This window comes from Doryrhamphus excisus, linkage group LG2 (assembly GCF_037039965.1).
Source record: "Doryrhamphus excisus strain RoL-2023G ecotype Guam linkage group LG2, RoL_Dexc_Guam_v1.1, whole genome shotgun sequence".
Lineage (NCBI taxonomy): Eukaryota > Metazoa > Chordata > Actinopteri > Syngnathiformes > Syngnathidae > Doryrhamphus > Doryrhamphus excisus.
In genome coordinates, this window is record NC_136358.1 from 15,552,459 (window position 1) to 15,570,787 (window position 18,329).

An 18,329-nucleotide genomic window follows, 5' to 3' on the forward strand; every position below is an offset into this window, starting at 1 on the left:
GTTTTTATTAAAAATGTGACTTGTTCTAATAGTTTGAGGGCGAAAGAAAACATTGAGTGTTCCTAGTGGGATGAGATTTGTAATGGACGCATTGGGGCTGCGTGGCTACTGAAGTCTCTTAAATTGTTGAATAGGGCGTAAATGTCTATATATATTTTCTTTTAACTGTTAAAAAACAGAAATGCAAGCAAATATTGTTAAATAAAGAGTTTTACGGTGGATTCTTTGGCTCTTTGGCTCTCCAGGTTGCTTGTTTGTTAATTGATGGTAAGACAATACAGTCATCTTTTGTCGCATCATGGTTCTAATTTCACTTCATTTGTCTATCACGGTTTTCAAAAATATACTGATTAAGAAATCAGGCTGTTTTGTGGTTAAATCCGGCCCGTTTTTAGTAAAAAAAAATACATGTTTTGGTATTCTTGGCCTAAATGAATCATTTTCAAGCATAAAAAAGGCGAAATGAAGTTAACAAACACAACACAACATCGCCACTGTAGCAGCTGGAACCTAAGCTGAACTTCAACTCTCAACCCCTAAAGCCACTTCCTGTCCACCCTACCACTCATCTCCTCGAGGGAACACATTTATAGTGACACACACCAGCATGCGTCTTATTTATGTCTTCGATGGCTTACTTTCTTTTATTATGTCAACTATATTGGCTCATATGAGGGTAAAGCTGAATATAGGGTTGTTATTTGAAGTCTGGAGGGCTTTAGTAATTTTAAAAAAATGTAACAGTTTTTCTATGCTGTATGACAAGACAAACATGTGCTTTAGTGTCATAGTGTCATGAGCCGCGTGGTTAGCTTAGCAGAGAGACTAACTGTAGCTGACAGAAAAAAAAGGCAGCGTATTGTTAAGCAAGGAGTGTCCCACAGGAAGTGTGTTTTACGAACAGGAAGTGAAGGAATAACAACAAAGAGTTGTTGCTTCTCAGGTGCAGTTTGAGGCTTAGAGAAGTGGTTGGCCGCAGACAGTCAATTGCCCGATTGCCTTTTTCTTCATATCCGCCATTGTTTTTTTCCAATGTGACAGAAGAAATGAGGTTAAAAATTCCTAGTGATGTATCGCATTCTGCGGTACTTCTTGGTGTGGCAAAGTGTGAAATTAAAAAGTCATAACCTGGCGGGGGCATGACGCAGCTGTGGGGGCCACAGGTCCGTTTTCAGGGGTGCGGGGAGAGCAGCTGGATATTGTCAGGGGTTCACCAGGGGAGCCTGGGTGTCAGGGTGAAAGGGTTTACGTTGAAATATACCCAAGCAGACGCTGACTTGTTTGTTTTGGGGTGCCTCCAAGGTGAGTAGGGGGTCATATATCAAACTTTATATCCTTTGAGAACTTGTTGTATTTATTTGCATTGTTCTACTATTCTGCCATTATAGGTTGGGGTTATTGCTGAGTTGTGTTTTGGGGGGGGTTAGGCGAGAAGGAGTTAAAGGGTGGGCCGCAGTGGGTGTAAATTGATCCTTTGTTTTCATGCACATATAAGTGTTTAAGTAGGGTTCGCTTGTTTTGGTTTCTTTGAGGCCTTTTCTATATCACAATGACTGCAACAACACCCCCAAATATGCATGGGTGCTTAAATATCCATAAATTATCTCCATTATTGCGCCTCAAAACGCAGCCTCCGATAGTAAGAATCCCTGGTAACGACACTGTATGTGACATTTCTAACAGCAGGGGTGAAAAGGTGCCTCAGTGTTTCAGCTGATGTATTTTTGCCTTTATCTACATCTGCCAAACATCTGGTTCTCATCTGGGTTGGGCTGTGTTGTACTAACACATGCACACACATGATAATATGCACATACATATACATATATGTACTGCATATGTGTGAGCGTGTAGGGGGGCGTTGTTATTTTTAATTAAAGGGGCCCTATTATGTTTTTTTTCTACTTTTCTGACCCATAAATGTAGCTATAATGTATGTATTCTCCTATTGTATTATTCTCTCCTAATGTATTGTCGTGTTAAACCATGCCAAAGTTTCAGATAATGAGCCCTGAAAGAAGTTTGTGATGGCTCAAATCACTCAGTTTTTTGCTCATATATTTGTATAATACATTAACTGTTTTTATGATTATTTTCTATTTAATTGATAAAGATTTACATTATTTTAAGTATTTATTTAATCTATTTTTCATTATTAAATTAAAATATGAAAATAAATTATTTATTCTAGGTATATTTGTATTATTGATTTATTACAGTGATTTTAATTTTTTTTATTTTGTGAGGATTAAGTGTTATGAACTGGAAATTACAGAAAATAATAGAAATACCTGAAACTTTAATGGAAAAGACAAAATGCATGTAGCCAACTATGACTCACTATTGCCTCCTGTGGATAAAGGCGGTACTGCACAGGAGGGAATCCTGTCTTGAAAAACACCATACTGTCTTTTTTTCACCCCTCTTAGCTGAAGCTAATTTAAGCTTGATGCTTTTAATAAACTTTGGTATTCGAGGGTGTAGCACCCCCTGAGTTTTTAATAACTCACACACCAGCAAGTCTAGAGTATTTAGATGTTCTATCTTGCATGTTTATGTGCTTCAATGCATTCAGGAATTTAGTTTTTCTGCGTTACATACTTGAACCAGATTCCTGAATGAGCAGAGCTGGGCCAAAGTTTTTCCAGGCCGAGGGTGCGCCGATTGCTGCTTTCCCGCCTTCTTCACACTCTGCGGCAGAGGAAACGTACGAGTGGTTTCGGTAGTGGCTGCTGTGTGTGTGTGTGTGTGCGTTTGTGGTTTTGGAAAGTGTGTGTGAATGTAGTAGTGACACTGTGTGTGTGTGAGACAGGAGGCAACAAGGCGTCCTTTCTTAGCCGCAAAGCCAACCAACCAGTCAGTAAAAGCAAGCACGTAATAGGCAGTGTGTATTTTTATGATCAACAACACAATAAATAAAACGTAGCTTGGAGGAACAAATTCACAGTGTGTGTGTGTGTGTGTGTGTGTGTGTGAGACAAGGTAGTCACCCCCCCACCCTCCACCCCCACTGTGAGGCCTACTGTGGAAAATCATCATCAAGTGGAAGAGGCTGCTGACAGGCTGCTAATACACTTCCCCAAAAGTATGAACATGCATGCATCTTAGATCAGGGGTCTCAAACTCAATTTACTTGGGGGCCACTGGAGCTCAGGTCTGGGTGAGACTGGGACGCATCAGGTTTTCAAAAAAAAGAACAAAAAAAATGCATTTATTAAAAACAAAAAAATAAAAAAAAACGTTGCTTTGGTTCCAATTTTCTACAATAAAAGCTCTGATAAAACATTCCACTGTTCTCAAATATCTTACTTTTTATTTTTCTACACAAAATAAGATGAAAAATAAATAAACAAATCAAGAATAAAGAAAATCAATCAATCAGTAAGAAATAAATAAATATAATAATAATAATAAAACGGCAAATAATAAAAACTTATAGTTGGTGGGTAGACAAATCATTTTTTTCAGATTAAAATTAACAAAGCATTATTAGAGCCCTGTAGACCTGACAAAACACGACTATAGTCACATTTATACTCTTTTTATTTACAACATATTGTGCAACTGCAGGGTTTTGAGACACATGCTAACTCGCAAACTAGAGAGCTAGCGACCTAAACAGTAGCCTTCAAGTTATTTCCTTTAAACTCAAATAGCCAAAAACATACCATTTCCACACGGATAGGGAGGATAACTATTAACAGTTATTTAACCTTTAACATGAACATTAATCAAACGTAATATTTTTTTTCTGGGTACATGATACCATACAGCATCCATATCAAACTTGCGCGGGCCGCACTAACATTAAACTTTCATATCAAGGCGGGGGCCTCAAACTAGTGTCCTGCGGGCCACGTGTTTGAGACCCCTGTTTTAGATTGACAATTAACAAAAAAAAAAGCTTTTGGTTGCACTTTGGGCCCCCCTGTACTAAAACAAATAATTTGACCTATACACTGACTGGCCACAACATTGGCATCCACCCAAAACAACCCCCAAAGTTGCAACAACTTCACAGTATGATGCAGTACGCACCACAACAACAACATCAATTGTCATGTTTTCTTTAATAATACCTCTCTTGCAAGTTCAAAAGGTTACTTTTGACTGATATTAGCTACAAAATGTGAGGTCAGTGTTCATAATTAGCGTTTTTTATGCTAATGCACCCTTAACTTTTGTGGCGTCCTCTGGTGTTCAATAATAAACAAGACTGGCATAGTTTCCCCAAAACAGCACTCTCTGCTGGTGGACATTAGGAATCACAACTGTAAAGCGTCCTGTTTAACTAACGCGACAGCGCTTTCTGCTGGTGAAAGTTGGGAAGTACCACCGGAAGGCTTCTCACACTAAAAAAAAATGCACATTTTTCATTAATCACATGATTAACATTAATTAAATGATAAGTTATACTTATATTTATTTGTTGTGACACTAATATGACAAAAGTATTGCCTGGAAGTACAAATAAATCACAATACACGTGACATTTATTGATTATCTGTGCAGGCACTGACCAGCTAATTACATGACTGCCAGTGCACCCATCCACGTGTGCAAGAAAAAAAGGAATATACATTTGTGTGAAGGACACGCCCCTAATTGTATGTCACATTCCTGGGAGCGTGTTGGCGTGTTGGCACAAAGCGCTGCACTGTAAATAGCAGAAAGAAGAATCAATTGAACTTTTTAATACTCATAAAAAAGCACTATTACACTGTTTGCCCTTTTAATTTGTATATGTGCTAATAGTTTGCTGCTTTCTCTCTCCTGTCACTGTGGCTTTAGCAGCAATGGCAGAGACATGTGGAATTTTTCAATGCCTCGCCCTGAGGACACCATGCTGTCTCTGCCTGCTCTCTCTCTCTCTTTTACACACACACACACACAAATCATTTTTTCCTGTGTTGCAGTACTGTGATGTTTGTTTGTCTCCATGGCGTGTCCTCCTGCTGCTGCTGTGGCCTCCTCCCACTCCTACACCGTGGTCATCATTCCACTAAGGAGCAGCCTCTACAGCCTGGATGCCCTTCGATTCTACTTATGGGTAAGAGACACACAAGAGTCTGTTGGCATGTTTGGCTTCTTCAAGCACGATTTAACCTCACCGGTTTGGTCCAAGCAAGTGTCTCATGTGGCAAAAGGATGTGTTGATTAACGAAAAGGGAACTTATTGTACCGTACTGTATGAATATGTCAGCCTGAAAGTCTGAGCAAGTGCAGGCTTGTAAGAAAGTCGTTAAGAGCTGACAAAACATACACAGGTGGGTGTGAGCGCTCAACCAGAAACCGTGTCTTATTATTCAATTTTTATTCCATTTTAATGCTATTTCTATTCTTGCATTCTGTTGTCTGTGTATTATCATTTAGTGACATATTCTTTTTATAGTGTATATTCAAAACGTCACTCTTGCCGGACAAATAAATACTTATTTGCTTTTTATATTTAAAACATTATTGTTGTGAAAGTATTTATTTTCATTACAGTCATGTATTAATTAACTGGAAAATTCCGGTGTAGATACACAGTATAAAAAATACAGCAGAAATGACAATATGGCAGCGAAAGTGTCTTATAATGTTTAGAATATGTTCATCAAATTCATTATTCTGATCATAAATAATTTGAATAATCCATAAACTTCAATTTGCCTACTGCAGGGCAAATAAAGACATATTATTTATTATTTTATTCATTAGTTATTAATATTGATTATGTAAAATATAATAATAATAATAATGTAGTTATGAAATTATTAATTAATTAATTAATTAATTAATAATTATTCTATGACTATACATATACAAATATATATATTTTGAAATCTAATTCAATTATATAATAGTTTGTATTTAATTTTTTAAGTTGTTTATTTGACCCCGCCTCTCGCCCGAAGACAGCTGGGATAGGCTCCAGCAACCCCGCGACCCTCGTGAGGAAAAAGCGGGAGAAAATGAATGAATGAATGAAAGTTGTTTATTTGATATATATTAAAAAATAAATATTGGTTATTTATTTTTAGAGTTATTTAATTTTAAAATATTTTCCATTATTTGTATTTATTTATATATATATATATATATTTTTTCCATGAATTAATTTCATTTTCAACTGTATTATAATAGCATAATGTGGACAATCATATAGCTCATCATTGTATTAGTAGTCCTTTTTTCCGCCTTGTCACAGTGCCTGATGGTTGTTCTGGGTGGTGACGCATTGTCAGCTTCCTGCTAAAGGCCGAGAATAACAATATGTGGAAACACACTCGCCACCTATCTGCAAATACACAGCACAGTAAACTGACATAAATTCACTCCAAAACATACAGTAGACATTTAACCTTCCTTCTTTAGATAAAGCATCAAAAGGATCTAGAAAAGGAGAAAGACGCTTTGTGTTGCGGTCTGGAGATTCTGGAGAAGGCCCGATGCTGGTACCAACACAAGCTAGAAGAGAACAAGGCATGGAAAGAAACCAAAAGCAGGGTCAACTCCTGCCATGATGGTGTCGCAAAGGTACTCCCCTCTCCTCAAGGTTATACTCATAGTGGCAACAAAACAAAAAAACAGTTTGTGTTCCGTCTCCTTCACAGGCTCATTCTGGCCTGCTGAGGTCCCGCATCCAGCGGGTGAAGGCGTCTTTGGATTCTGTCATGACTGAGCCCAACTCTTCACTGCCTGATGCAGCAGCACACAGCGCCCTCCGCTGGCAACACACAGTACTGACTCAGGTCAGTGTCAACCCTATTTACTTATTTAGTACTCTTGTTTCCTCCCGCATTCCAAAAACATGCTAGGTTAATTGGCGACTCCAAATTGTCCATAGGTATGAATGTGAGTATGAATGGTTGTTTGTCTATATGTGCCCTGTGATTGGCTGGCCACCAGTCCAAGGTGTACCCCGCCTCTCGCCCGAAGACAGCTGGGATACGATAAGCAGCATAGAAAATAGATGGAGAGACGTTTTAAAGAAAGACATAAAAACATACAATTCCCTCTCACTCACTTTACATTTCGGATCAACATTTGCAATAAAAATGAATTATTGGATCGGGTTCAGCTCCGAAACCCTTCCCTTCTCTCTACAAATGCCACTGTTCATTCGGAACACAGTCCCAAACAAACTTTTGCATCACGGCATACAACCAAGGTGCGTTCAAAAACCGCTAAACGAAGCACATGCACTACAGCAGGGATTCCCAAACTTTACCAACTCAGGGCCACTTGAAAATCTAAAAAATGTCCATGGCCCACCTTTGTCCTATAAACAGTACATAGGCGAAATGCACGTAACTTATTATTATTATTATTGTCATTATTATTGTCATTAATTATTATTGTCATTGTTATTATGATTAGTATTATTGTTGTTGTTGTTATTCTTACTATTCTTATGTGGAGTTTGCATGTTCTCCCCGTGCATGCGTGGGTTTTCTCCGGGTACTCTGGTTTCCTCCCACATTCCAAAAACATGCTAGGTTAATTGGCGACTCCAAATTGTCCATAGGTATGAATGTGAGTGTGAATGGTTGTTTGTCTATATGACTGTATGTTACCGTCATCGTTCGCTACATTGCGGTCGCTCTTTTGTGGTTGATTTATTAGTCAAAAATATTGAAAGACACATCGTATGTAGTATTCTGGTTACTCGATGTAATGTTACACTGATCAGACATTAACCTGGCATGTCGGATACGATGGAGTTTAAAGAGTTCTCCCATTGTGTGTGGAAGTGGTACTTTTTTGGCTACTTTCTTTGTCCTTTTTTCCCTACTTTGTTTGGAATTAAGTTCAGATCTATATGTCTATATGTACCCTGTGATTGGCTGGCCACCAGCCCAGGGTGTACCCCGCCTCATATTTTTAATGACCTCTCATGGCCCACTTGCATTTCCACCACAGCCCACAAGAGGGCCGCGGTCCACACATTGGGAATCACTGCACTACAGTATAAATGATTACTGTCTTATGTTTAATGGCATTTCTGTAGAAAAGAAAAACTATTTTAGGATTTAAAAATATGTGAATTTGTGTGACTGCACAACTGTACAACAGTGTTAAACCACCAAATTGATCAAATTCCTTTTTCCCCCCAGCACAATTCTACACCAATGACCCACTTACATATAACCTCCACTGTGTGTGTTTCTCTTTAATAGAAGGTGAGCCACAAGAATCAACGGATCTTCATTTTAGAAACGGAAAAAAACGCTCTCCTTGAACAACTTTATGAAGTTCAAGCCCGCTAATTGTCAGGTGCACACGTCCCATTGTTTGTAAATAACTATTTAAGTCAATAAATCTTCTATATATGTGACTTGCCTGACACATACTGTAGTGACCATGATGAATAAACCTACTGAAATCAGACCCGCTATAAAGTCTGCATGTACTCTGGTTTCCGTCCCTGCATGCGGGCTCCCTGTTTGAACATGCCGGTCCATCCTGGTGGTCCTGGACTGATCGTAATTCCACTGATAAACTTTATCTCCACTAGTCATCATGCAAGTTTACAGGAATTGTTACTGTCGTTTTTGCAGAATACTGCTAAATAATACTACAGGTGATGAATGTGTTCATGCAATTCATGTGATGACATATGATTTGAAGGCTAAATTGTTCAAAGGACATAAAGTCTCATGTCTGTCATGCTTTAGTGTGCACACTTCCTGCAAAGAATCCGATTAGAATCACCTGAAAAGACAAACATCCATTATGGAAGAGGCTTTCATTTAAGTAGCTTCATGCTTTCTCGTCTTCACAGCATCACTGAACCATCAAGCCCAGGGTACCAGCACTATTTACTGGCTCTAACCCACACACACACACACACACACTGTAAAAAATTTATTTATAATATGTCACGCCTTTGCTTGGTACGGTTCACATCAACTACACTTTATACGGGTTTAAGGAGAAATATCCTGTGAAAATCTCCTGGAAGCACATAAAGAGAAAGGGATGGTGTTGGGGGGGGGGTGCTGTTTTCTGGTGGTCCGGGGGTCTTTGCTAATGCATTCACACAAGAAAAGCTTAAATTTGTCACCAAAGCATATGATTGGCTTCGAATTTCCATACGATTAAAGGTCACAAAGTGTGCAGGTGTACCTATAGTGTAATATTGTGGTTGCCGTTTCTAATATATTGTCCCATGCATACTGCATAAATTGGCTAAAATGACTGCAGTGGTGGATTTTCAATCTTTATTTATATTATCTTTACTTGTAATGGTAATGATTTCATGGTCATGATTTAATTTCATTTGAACATGCGTCAGATTACAATTGAATGCATCACATAATCAGTTCATAGTTCCACATGTCCAAAAGGAGTAGGAAGAAGCAAAGCTTATTAAATCCTACCCCTCCATCTGGTACTTTTACAATCAGTAACTGTTACATTTGTTCACTTCCTGCTTTCCATAATACAGTTTAAGGTTTTTTTTTTGGTTTTGTTTTTTTTAATAATGCCTCGTACCAAAGTACGAGGTGATATGACCATCCAATGACATAATGGGTACCATAGTAACTGTCAATATAGTGATATATATATATATATATATATAGCACATCATGACTGGTTCAAGACTCTTCATCCTTGTATTTAGCAAACATCAACTGCTTGTATTGTTTCTTGAATTGGCTCATCGTTGTGCATTGTTTGAGGTCCTTACTCAATCCATTCCATAGTTTGATTCCACATACTGAAATGCTATGGCTTTTTAACGTAGTCCTAGCATAGAAGTGTTTCAAATGTTGTTCTTCCCTGAGATCATATTTCTCCTCTCTTGTAGAGAAGTATTGGATTACATTTTTAGGTAATTGGTTATTTTTAACCTTATGCATTATTTTAGCTGTCTGAAGATTAACTATATCAGCAAGTTTGAGTATTTGTGACTTTAGAAATAAGGAGTTAGTATGATTGAATTAAAGCACTATAAGTGTTGTTTCCAATGTTTTATCTCATGCAACTGTGCTCTAAAATACAAAAAAATATATTTATAATGCACAAATGATCTTATAGACATTTTTATGATGCATTTGTATCCTTAACATAGCATCCAAACTGACGATCCAGTGACATATGCATCCCGTTTACGCTCATTTCCAAAAGGCTCTGCAGATGTTTAATATAGTCAATGGCCGCCCTGAGTGTCTCCACCTTACTGAGCCGCTTGTCCTCAAACTCCTGCGGCAGGTGCTCCCTGAGGCGCGCGTACCCCTCGTTGACGCACCGCACCCGGTGCCTCTCCCTCTCGTTCCTTTTGCGTACGAATGCGGGTTCGAATGAATAATCACACACACCGGGACACGGGTAGTAGTGTAGTCCCGCAGGTGGGAACCTGCTGCGGCCGTGGAAGGGGAGGCCGAAGCGGTGGTACGGTCCGCTGATGTCCATAGGGAAGCAGTGGAGAGCCAGCGGAGGGATACATGGAATATGCTCCACCAGCTCGTTACAATACGACATTTTCTGCAAAGATTTTCATCATAAATTGTTGCACACATGCAGAAATATTCGTTAAAAAGGAAACGTACCTTTTTAGGGGACTCCTCAAGGTCATTCCAAGTCTGAATATGTTCTGAAAGAGACTTTAGCATGAGGAGCTGTCTGTTCTCATCGAGTACTGGCAAAGGATGTGATAACTTGTTGATAACTTGTTTTAGAGCTGGGTGGGTGTGATCTAAGGAGGAGATCGACTCCCCAGATAGGGTTTTTTCCCATTCTCTTCCAACTACAACATTTAACCATGACTAAAAAAACAGCAGAGTGCCTCTTCTTCTTTAGAGGATCTTTGAGTAGTTTGAAGCAGGTCCACAAAAAACAGCAGAGTGCTCTTGTTGTATAGAGGATCTTTGACTTCGCAGCTTCTTAAAAACTCATCTTAAAAACAAATCATATCATTCCCGTCACATACAAGATGTTTGACTATAAAACAAAACACTTAAAATTTCAGTTATTAATATCAGAATTATAATAAGAACATTAAAAGTGTGAATGAATCAACACAGCGCCCCATGCGTACTCTTTACGGCGCATGCGCCGCCATGGCACCCTCCCGGAAGGAGGTATTGTATAGCTGCTGGTATGTTTTTGTTTTTACTTAAACGTCTCACGCGTTTCCTATACATATATTTAATTATCATGCGGCTCATTTGAGTGTCACAAGCTTTAACTCCTCATTGTTTCAACATAAAAGTTGACAATGTACTGTTTTAACCGAGACAGGCAGGTGAGCTAACGCTAAGCTAGCCATGTAATAAACAAGCAGTGTAGCTACCTGGCTAAAGCAGCTAGTTGACGTATGTTGACATGTGCGGTGGGGATTGTGCTTTCCTGCCTTACAGGTCGAGCAATGTAAGCGCAACCTTGTCTGGTTTACTACTGGAGAAAAGTTGCTGAATTCAGGTAAGCTAATGCTAAGCTAGTGTTTTAGTGCTGGGATGTCCAAAGTGTGGCCAGAGGTCATTTTCGGCACAGAGCTCGTTTTGAATGCACCCTCAGCAAAATCTAGAAATAAAATGAATTCATTGTTAATGAATGTTTTCATAAAACATAAATGGATGACATAGATGACTTAATTCTGCTAATGAGTGATGGTGTTCACAGGATGAATGACATGAATCTGAGTCCGGTGGGCATGGACCAGCTCAGTGTGCCTTCAGTCAGTGCAAGCCACTTGGGTTTGGCCACCTCACCCCCACATAACGCCATCCCCACGCCAGGTGTGACATCACAACAAACCTCCAAACACACTTCACATCATACATACCTTCATTTTGGAAGTGACTCTTTTGCAGGCATGCCGGTGGCCATCCCCAGCTTGGGTCCTTCCCTAGGCTCCCTTCCTTCTGCGTTGTCCCTGATGTTGCCCATGGGCCCGCTGGGAGATCGAGGAGTGATGTGTGGCCTACCGGATAGGAACTATTCCCTGCCTCCGCCCCCGTACCCGCACTTGGAGAGCAGCTACTTCCGACATATATTACCAGGTAGCGCAACTATTAGTCACACCACTTACACGTTTTATTCTACCCTGCTCTTTGATGCAAAAAGCTCTGCTGCCCCCTGTTGGTGGAGAGGGGGATCACTGTTGGTTTATTTGGTATTCATGGGAAAAATATAAATCTAAATTAAATTGTTTAGCCATATCTGCATATATATTATATACACCTTGTAATAGAGGAGGTATTACAAAACCTCTTCATTTATTCATTCATTTTCTACCGCTTATCCTCACGAGGGTCGCGGGGGTGCTGGAGCCTACCTCAGTTGTCTTCGGTCGAGAGGCGGGGTACACCCTGGACTGGTGGCCAGCCAATCACAGGGCACATATAGACAAACAACCATTCACACATTCATACCTATGGACAATTTGGAGTCGCCAATTAACCTAGCATGTTTTTGTAATGTGGGAGGAAACCGGAGTACCCGGAGAAAACCCACGCATGCACGGGGAGAACATGCAAACTCCACACAGAGATGGCCGAGGGTGGAATTGAACCCTTGTGTCCTAGCTGTGAGGTCTGCGTGCTAACCACTCACCGGCGTGCAGCCCCACAAAACCCTCTTATAATTGATAATTTTGCTGCTGTAGGTATTTTGTCCTATTTGGCGGACCGTCCACCACCACAGTACATCCATCCCAGCAGCCTCAACATGGATGGAACTCTGTCAGTGGCCAGCAACAACCCCTCAGGACTTGACCCTTACAGTACAGCAGGTGGCCCCCTAGAGCAAGGCCTGGTTCCCATGGACTCGAGACAAGTCAACGGCCAGGGGGACCTCCACCAGCCTGGGGCTCATGAGCTGGACTCTACAGGGTTAGCGATGGAGTCGCGTGTCAGCAGCCCCATGTCTCCAGACAGGATGGGAGAGGAGCTGGCCACCATGGACGGGGTCGGGGTGTCGGACACCCAGCAGCAACTAGGAGGCGGGAGGCAGCCGCATGAGGGCCTCACTGCGGTGGACTCCTCTGGAGGAGTGATGCCTCTGCATGGACCCCCTGTGCTTGAGCTCCCTGTGGTGATGGAGTCTGACCACATGGGGGGCCGCGTGGGGAATACAAGTGGAGGAGGCGCAGGAGGACTTGGGGATCAACTACACCCGAACGGGGAGCTCAGCTCTGGTGTTGTGAGTGTGGTGCTCACTAGCTCTATGGGCAACCAGGGTCAGCTTGGCCCTGTGTCGCTGCATGGTCATTCTGGGATGGGACTAGATGTTGTAAATGTTTCCCCCATCACCACTGAGGTATCGCTGGGTCCAGAAAACAACCTGGTGCTTGTCAACTCCAGCTTGCAACTTGAGGATTCAACTTCCAACAAGGAGGGCATGGTCTCCGCATACATTTGTAAGTTTATAAAATACACCTTGAGGCCATTGTAGCAATGTATTTCTGATCATTTACTTTTTTTTTGGGACGGTTGCACAGGGTGCACACTCTGTGAGCGCTCATATAGCTCGGACTGTCCAGAACACGGCCCGGTCACCTTCATCCCAGACACACCCATTCAAAGCCGAGCTCGCCTCTCGATTCCACGGCCGCTGTGCCTTCGTATCTCTGTAGCCGATGAGCCACTCGGTAAGAGAATAGAACTCCGAAGTCACCAGCACAGATGACTACATCCACCCCTTTTTGTTGCCGTTGTCAGGTGTGTTTGCACGTGACATCATTCCACCGAGGACCTGCTTCGGACCGATGGTTGGCCAGCACTGTAGCAACGTGGACCTCTCGGATTGGCCGGAAAAGGACACGCCTCAGATATGGAAGGTCAGTTTCATTTTCAGTGTCAGTAGAAACATAACAAAGCCCAAGGTGATTAACTTGTTTGTGTCATCACAGATGTACCATAACAATGTACTGGAGTTCTACATCGTGACAGCAGATGAGAATGAATGTAACTGGATGATGTTCGTCCACAGGGCAAGGTAGTGTAACACACTATTCAAACAAGAAGTTATGATAAATTAAGATAACTGAATTATATTTTTAGAACTTACCTTTTGTTTACAGCAGGGGTGCTCATTAAGTCGATCGCGATCTACCGGTCGATCGCAGAGGTGGTACTGGTCGATCGCTGGTCGATCGCGGCGTGACATTAAAAAAATATCATCCTAGCATCAATGCCGTCACTTGATTGATATACAGGGCAGCCATTCAGATGACAACTGAATGTTGCCCTTCGGGTGACCAATCAAATCAAACAACGTCTCTAAGTGCGGCAGAACTTACGATGTCAGCCTATCACCCATCCCCGTTACTTGATTGACATACAGGACAACCAGTCAGATGACAACTGAATTTTGACCTTTAGGTCACCGCTCATGCGTAAACAACGATGCAAAGTGCTAAGCTAATCGGCGAGTTGCGTCAGATTTTAAGCCCTCGCTAAAGTTTATGGTCACTAAAATGAGTGAAGGAGCTGGACCAAGTAAAAAGTCAAAAACATATCACTTCCATATGGATATGGAATATTATACGGATATTATGATATGGATATTATCCATGACTGATAAACATTTGGAAGTGTGCGTGAGGCTGGCTATCAGCAGCTACTGTCCGGACTATGCATCCCTGGCTGATTCAATTCAGTGCAAGTCATCAAAGTAAACTCAGGTAATTACAAAAAATGTTAATAGTTAATTATGTGTGTTTTGCAATATTGGCTTATTTGGTTATGTAAGGTACATCAACATACATTGTACGTACAAATAATCCTCAATACATTTGAAAATAAGTAGATGTTTTGCATTTTTGTAGTGGGTAGATCATTTTGACTCGGTCATTTTAAAAGTAGCTCGCATGCTGAAAAAGTGTGAGCACCCCTGGTTTACAGGATATAAAACATATATATTAGGGATTAAATTTATTTTAATCAAATTAATCACAATTTTCAAATTAATTAGTCATGATTACTCACCATTTGCAACTATGTGTAAAATATTTAATTAATGTAATTTAAGATTTACTGTATTTGATGAACAGAAAGACAAGTGACTGGACACTTATATTTATATATATTTGTATTAAAAACTCCAAATGAAGTGAAAATTTACATTAAGTTAAAAAAATCTATTTGCCTAACGCTAGTATCATTAATTGTAGTACAATTTGAGAATTACAATTTTACATGTGTTATGAATTGAAAATCATCAATAACACCACTAATTTCACCAGCAATACACCTTTTGTAGAAACAGTAAAATATGTAATATTTTTGCTGCGTGCTTTGATTGGGGGGTAAAGTAGTGGCATCTGGTGGACAAAAGTATAAACACAACGTATAAACAATAATTTTTTGGTCATAATCGAGTGCTTTAAAAATTTATAAAGTGCTAAAATGCTAGAAACAAACTTTGTTTTTTCTGATGAGAGTCTAAAGTTTGTTTAGATAGTTTCAATGTTTATGTAGTCCTAAAAATCAATACTCTGTGGGTCTTGAAAGTTTAGCAAAAATGCCCTAAAACTCTCTTTGAAAATGTCTGGCAGTGAGTTAACATACATGTTAGATAAATGTGTGCTGAAAAAGGACTTTTTTTTTTTTTTGGACCCAATTGACCCATGCGCTTGGTGCTTTTAGGAGCCGTGAAGAGCAGAACCTGGTCGCTTACTCTGCCAATGGTAAACTCTTCTTCTGCACAACCGTGGAGATCCACCCAGACCAGGAGTTGCGCTTCTACTATAGCCGAGACTACTGCAGACTGATGGGTAAGATGCAACGCCCTCTTTATTGTGTTGGATTATGCATTCATTGATCTCATTGTTTTTATCCAGGTGTTCCTCCTTTGCCTGAAACCCAGCTCTGCCAATGCGGCAAAGACTGCGCCTCTTTTTCTGATCTCAAACCTCATATGAGCAGCCATAACCAGCCTCCACACAGCCACAGCCCGCCACAGCGGGACTTGCAGGAGCAGCCATCTCAACAACAACAACAACAACAACAACAGCAACAGCAACAGCATGAGAAGCTAACCACTGGGACCTCAAGCTCTTCCTCCTCCTCTCCGTGGCCCTGTCCAGGCCAAACTGCAACGCAAACTAATGGTGATAACTGCAGCAGGAGTGACAATAATCAGAACAGCACTACTACTACAAGTCCTACTACCACCACCACAACCCCCAGAACAAACTCAAAAAGTCAAGCGCGGGAGAAGAAGTTCAAGTGCAGCATGTGTTCCCGTGCTTTCATTACGTCCACCAAGCTCAACGTGCATTTCATGGGCCACGTGGGCATGAAACCTCATAAGTGTGAATACTGCAGCAAGGCTTTCAGCGACCCCAGCAACCTCAGGATGCACCTCAAAATTCACACAGGTATGACCCCACACTTTGGTAGGATACATTGTAGTTGTCTACTGCCATACATTTGTACTTTGAGTGGTTTATTGAAAAAGTCTTCCCTCGTTTGGTGCGGTTAATTGCTTCCAGACCCGACTGCAATATGGAATATTTTCATGGACTTTCTAAATGTTTTTTTTACATTATTAGAGCCTTGTAGACATGAAATAACACCCCTATAGTTACTTTTACACTCCTATTAGACGTTGGTTACAGCACATTGCTCAACTCTTATGCTGTGGGGACTCGAGACATAGCGAGCTAACCACTTAGCATCATATTTATTCTCAACTTATGAAGCCAAAAACTTACCACTTCCACGCAAAATGAGAGGAGAACCTTTTTCATGGCAGACATGCCATAGATGACTTTGTGTGGCGTAAAGGTAACGTCTCAGTGTTTACTGTATATTGTATTTCAATATGTTTTGACTAATAATAGACTACAGTCTACCAAGAAACATTAATTAATATTTTTTTTTTAAATTGCAATAAAGTGAGGGAGCAATGTTAAAACCATGATATAATGAAAGACGACTGTATACCAAGTTAAATAATAAAAATATATAATTGGAATGGATATGTTCCGGGAGTTAATTCCTTGAGTTATTCATTATTAAATTGAATTAATATTGTAATCTAATATAAAGGGCTCTATTTTTGTGGCGCAGCATGACGCACCCCGTGTATTGGTAATTTTGTCCAGCGCACCCAATTTGGTAATCTGGTAAATTGGGCTGTGCCAAGATGGGCGTGTTGCTGTACCAGAGGGAGGTGTCCACATTTTCAGCTTGGCACAGAGGTGTGGGTGCGCTGCGTCGCGCTGCTCGATAAAATGTCTGTTACCCCCTGCAGTTGAGTGTCCCCAGACCACTATATGAAATTAATATGTGCTTCCCTTGATGACAGTTCTTATTATCTGCCACTAATAGGTCAGAAGAACTACAGATGCACAGTTTGTGAGAAGTCGTTCACACAGAAATCCCATGTGGCGTCACACATGCTCATACACACCGGCGCCGAGAAGCTCAAGTGCGATCTCTGTGAGCGGACCTTCATCAGAAAACACGACCTGAACCAGCACATGTTCTCTCACACACAGTATGTCTCTTTTTTCAAACTCGACAACAACTTCCCTGTTAAGACAGCGCTAGTAATTTGTACATGTCGCTTCTTTTACAGCGAGCGTCGTATTCAGTGCCCCAAGTGCAACAAGCATTTCCTGAAGACCAACCACCTGAAGAAGCACATGAACTCTCACGAGGGCCGCAGGGACTTTGTCTGCGAGAAGTGCAACAAGGCTTTTCTCACCAAATACCACCTCACTCGACACCTCAAGATATGCAAAGGGCCCAAGACGGAGCGCTCGTCCCGTAAGGAGCAACACGTGGAGGAGGAAGAGGATGACGAGGAAGAAACCGATGACGGTGGCGACAGTAGAGGAAGCTCAGAGAGACTTGTGGACTCCACCAGGAATGACGACTGTCGTTTGGATGTCGGAGGATATAACTCTGAGAAATCACTGTCACCCCCCCATTGATGTCTATTTATTGACTTACCATACCTTACACTAATGTTTACCTCTGATTCTTGCCAAACTTTTGCTTTATTAGCCAGTATGTTTGACATTATCTCACAGAGCTGCTAAAATGTTCTTTATTCTGAGTAAGATTGTATATCTTTAAGATTTCTTGTGTATTTTTTTCCATTTAACTAATTAAATTTGGTTCATGGGTTGCATATATAATTATTTGTACTCCTTATCTTGCCTTTGACTCATAGTCACTTTTTATTAATACATTGTAGCAGCATATTGCATTTAATAATCCTGTACTGTTAGTACTAGTATTATTGTCCTTGTTTATTATAAGGTGATTTGGGGGCATTTTGTGATTGTAAATAATATGCCATAGTTTCAGACTGGCATTATGGATTATTAAATGCTCATTGAAATAGTTTGTGCACGTTTTCTACATTAGAAGGGTGCAACT

The 18,329-nt window shown here is 40.7% G+C and overlaps 3 protein-coding genes across 3 annotated transcripts; 2 read left to right on the forward strand and 1 right to left on the reverse strand.

The window, feature by feature from the left end:
- Nucleotides 1–4,735: 4,735 nt before the first annotated feature.
- On the forward strand, nt 4,736–8,629 carry LOC131132671 (suppressor APC domain-containing protein 1). Its single transcript, XM_058078513.2, has 4 exons — nt 4,736–5,050; nt 6,361–6,522; nt 6,600–6,737; nt 8,166–8,629. Exons 1-4 carry the CDS (start codon nt 4,940–4,942, stop codon nt 8,253–8,255), a joined length of 501 nt encoding a protein of 166 aa, XP_057934496.2. The 5' UTR covers nt 4,736–4,939; the 3' UTR covers nt 8,256–8,629.
- A 626-nt stretch (nt 8,630–9,255) lies between these two features.
- On the reverse strand, nt 9,256–11,875 carry LOC144902077 (achaete-scute homolog 4-like). The gene is made up of 3 exons (XM_078798823.1): nt 11,777–11,875; nt 10,542–10,585; nt 9,256–10,476 (listed from the first exon to the last, which is right to left on the reverse strand). Exon 3 carries the CDS (start codon nt 10,471–10,473, stop codon nt 10,036–10,038), a length of 438 nt encoding a protein of 145 aa, XP_078654949.1. The 5' UTR covers nt 10,474–10,476; nt 10,542–10,585; nt 11,777–11,875; the 3' UTR covers nt 9,256–10,035.
- prdm4 (PR domain containing 4) lies at nt 10,987–18,073 on the forward strand. Its single transcript, XM_058077477.2, has 12 exons — nt 10,987–11,089; nt 11,352–11,412; nt 11,614–11,729; nt 11,805–11,993; nt 12,599–13,351; nt 13,433–13,582; nt 13,653–13,771; nt 13,844–13,929; nt 15,582–15,709; nt 15,776–16,315; nt 17,271–17,439; nt 17,521–18,073. The coding sequence occupies exons 3-12, from the start codon at nt 11,615–11,617 to the stop codon at nt 17,876–17,878; spliced, it is 2,607 nt and encodes an 868-aa protein (XP_057933460.2). The 5' UTR covers nt 10,987–11,089; nt 11,352–11,412; nt 11,614; the 3' UTR covers nt 17,879–18,073.
- The last annotated feature ends 256 nt before the right edge of the window (nt 18,074–18,329 follow it).

Bases quoted from the DNA above. Each gene is read 5' to 3' on its own strand.
- LOC131132671 (XM_058078513.2), top strand. From the start codon at position 4,940: ATGGCGTGTCCTCCTGCTGCTGCTGTGGCCTCCTCCCACTCCTACACC. The intron at 5,051-6,360 runs GTAAGAGACACA...TTCCTTCTTTAG, and splicing joins CCCTTCGATTCTACTTATGG to ATAAAGCATCAAAAGGATCT. The intron at 6,523-6,599 runs GTACTCCCCTCT...TCTCCTTCACAG, and splicing joins GCCATGATGGTGTCGCAAAG to GCTCATTCTGGCCTGCTGAG.
- LOC144902077 (XM_078798823.1), bottom strand. From the start codon at position 10,473: ATGTCGTATTGTAACGAGCTGGTGGAGCATATTCCATGTATCCCTCCG.
- prdm4 (XM_058077477.2), top strand. From the start codon at position 11,615: ATGAATGACATGAATCTGAGTCCGGTGGGCATGGACCAGCTCAGTGTG. The intron at 13,772-13,843 runs GTCAGTTTCATT...GTGTCATCACAG, and splicing joins ACACGCCTCAGATATGGAAG to ATGTACCATAACAATGTACT. The intron at 17,440-17,520 runs GTATGTCTCTTT...CTTCTTTTACAG, and splicing joins CACATGTTCTCTCACACACA to CGAGCGTCGTATTCAGTGCC.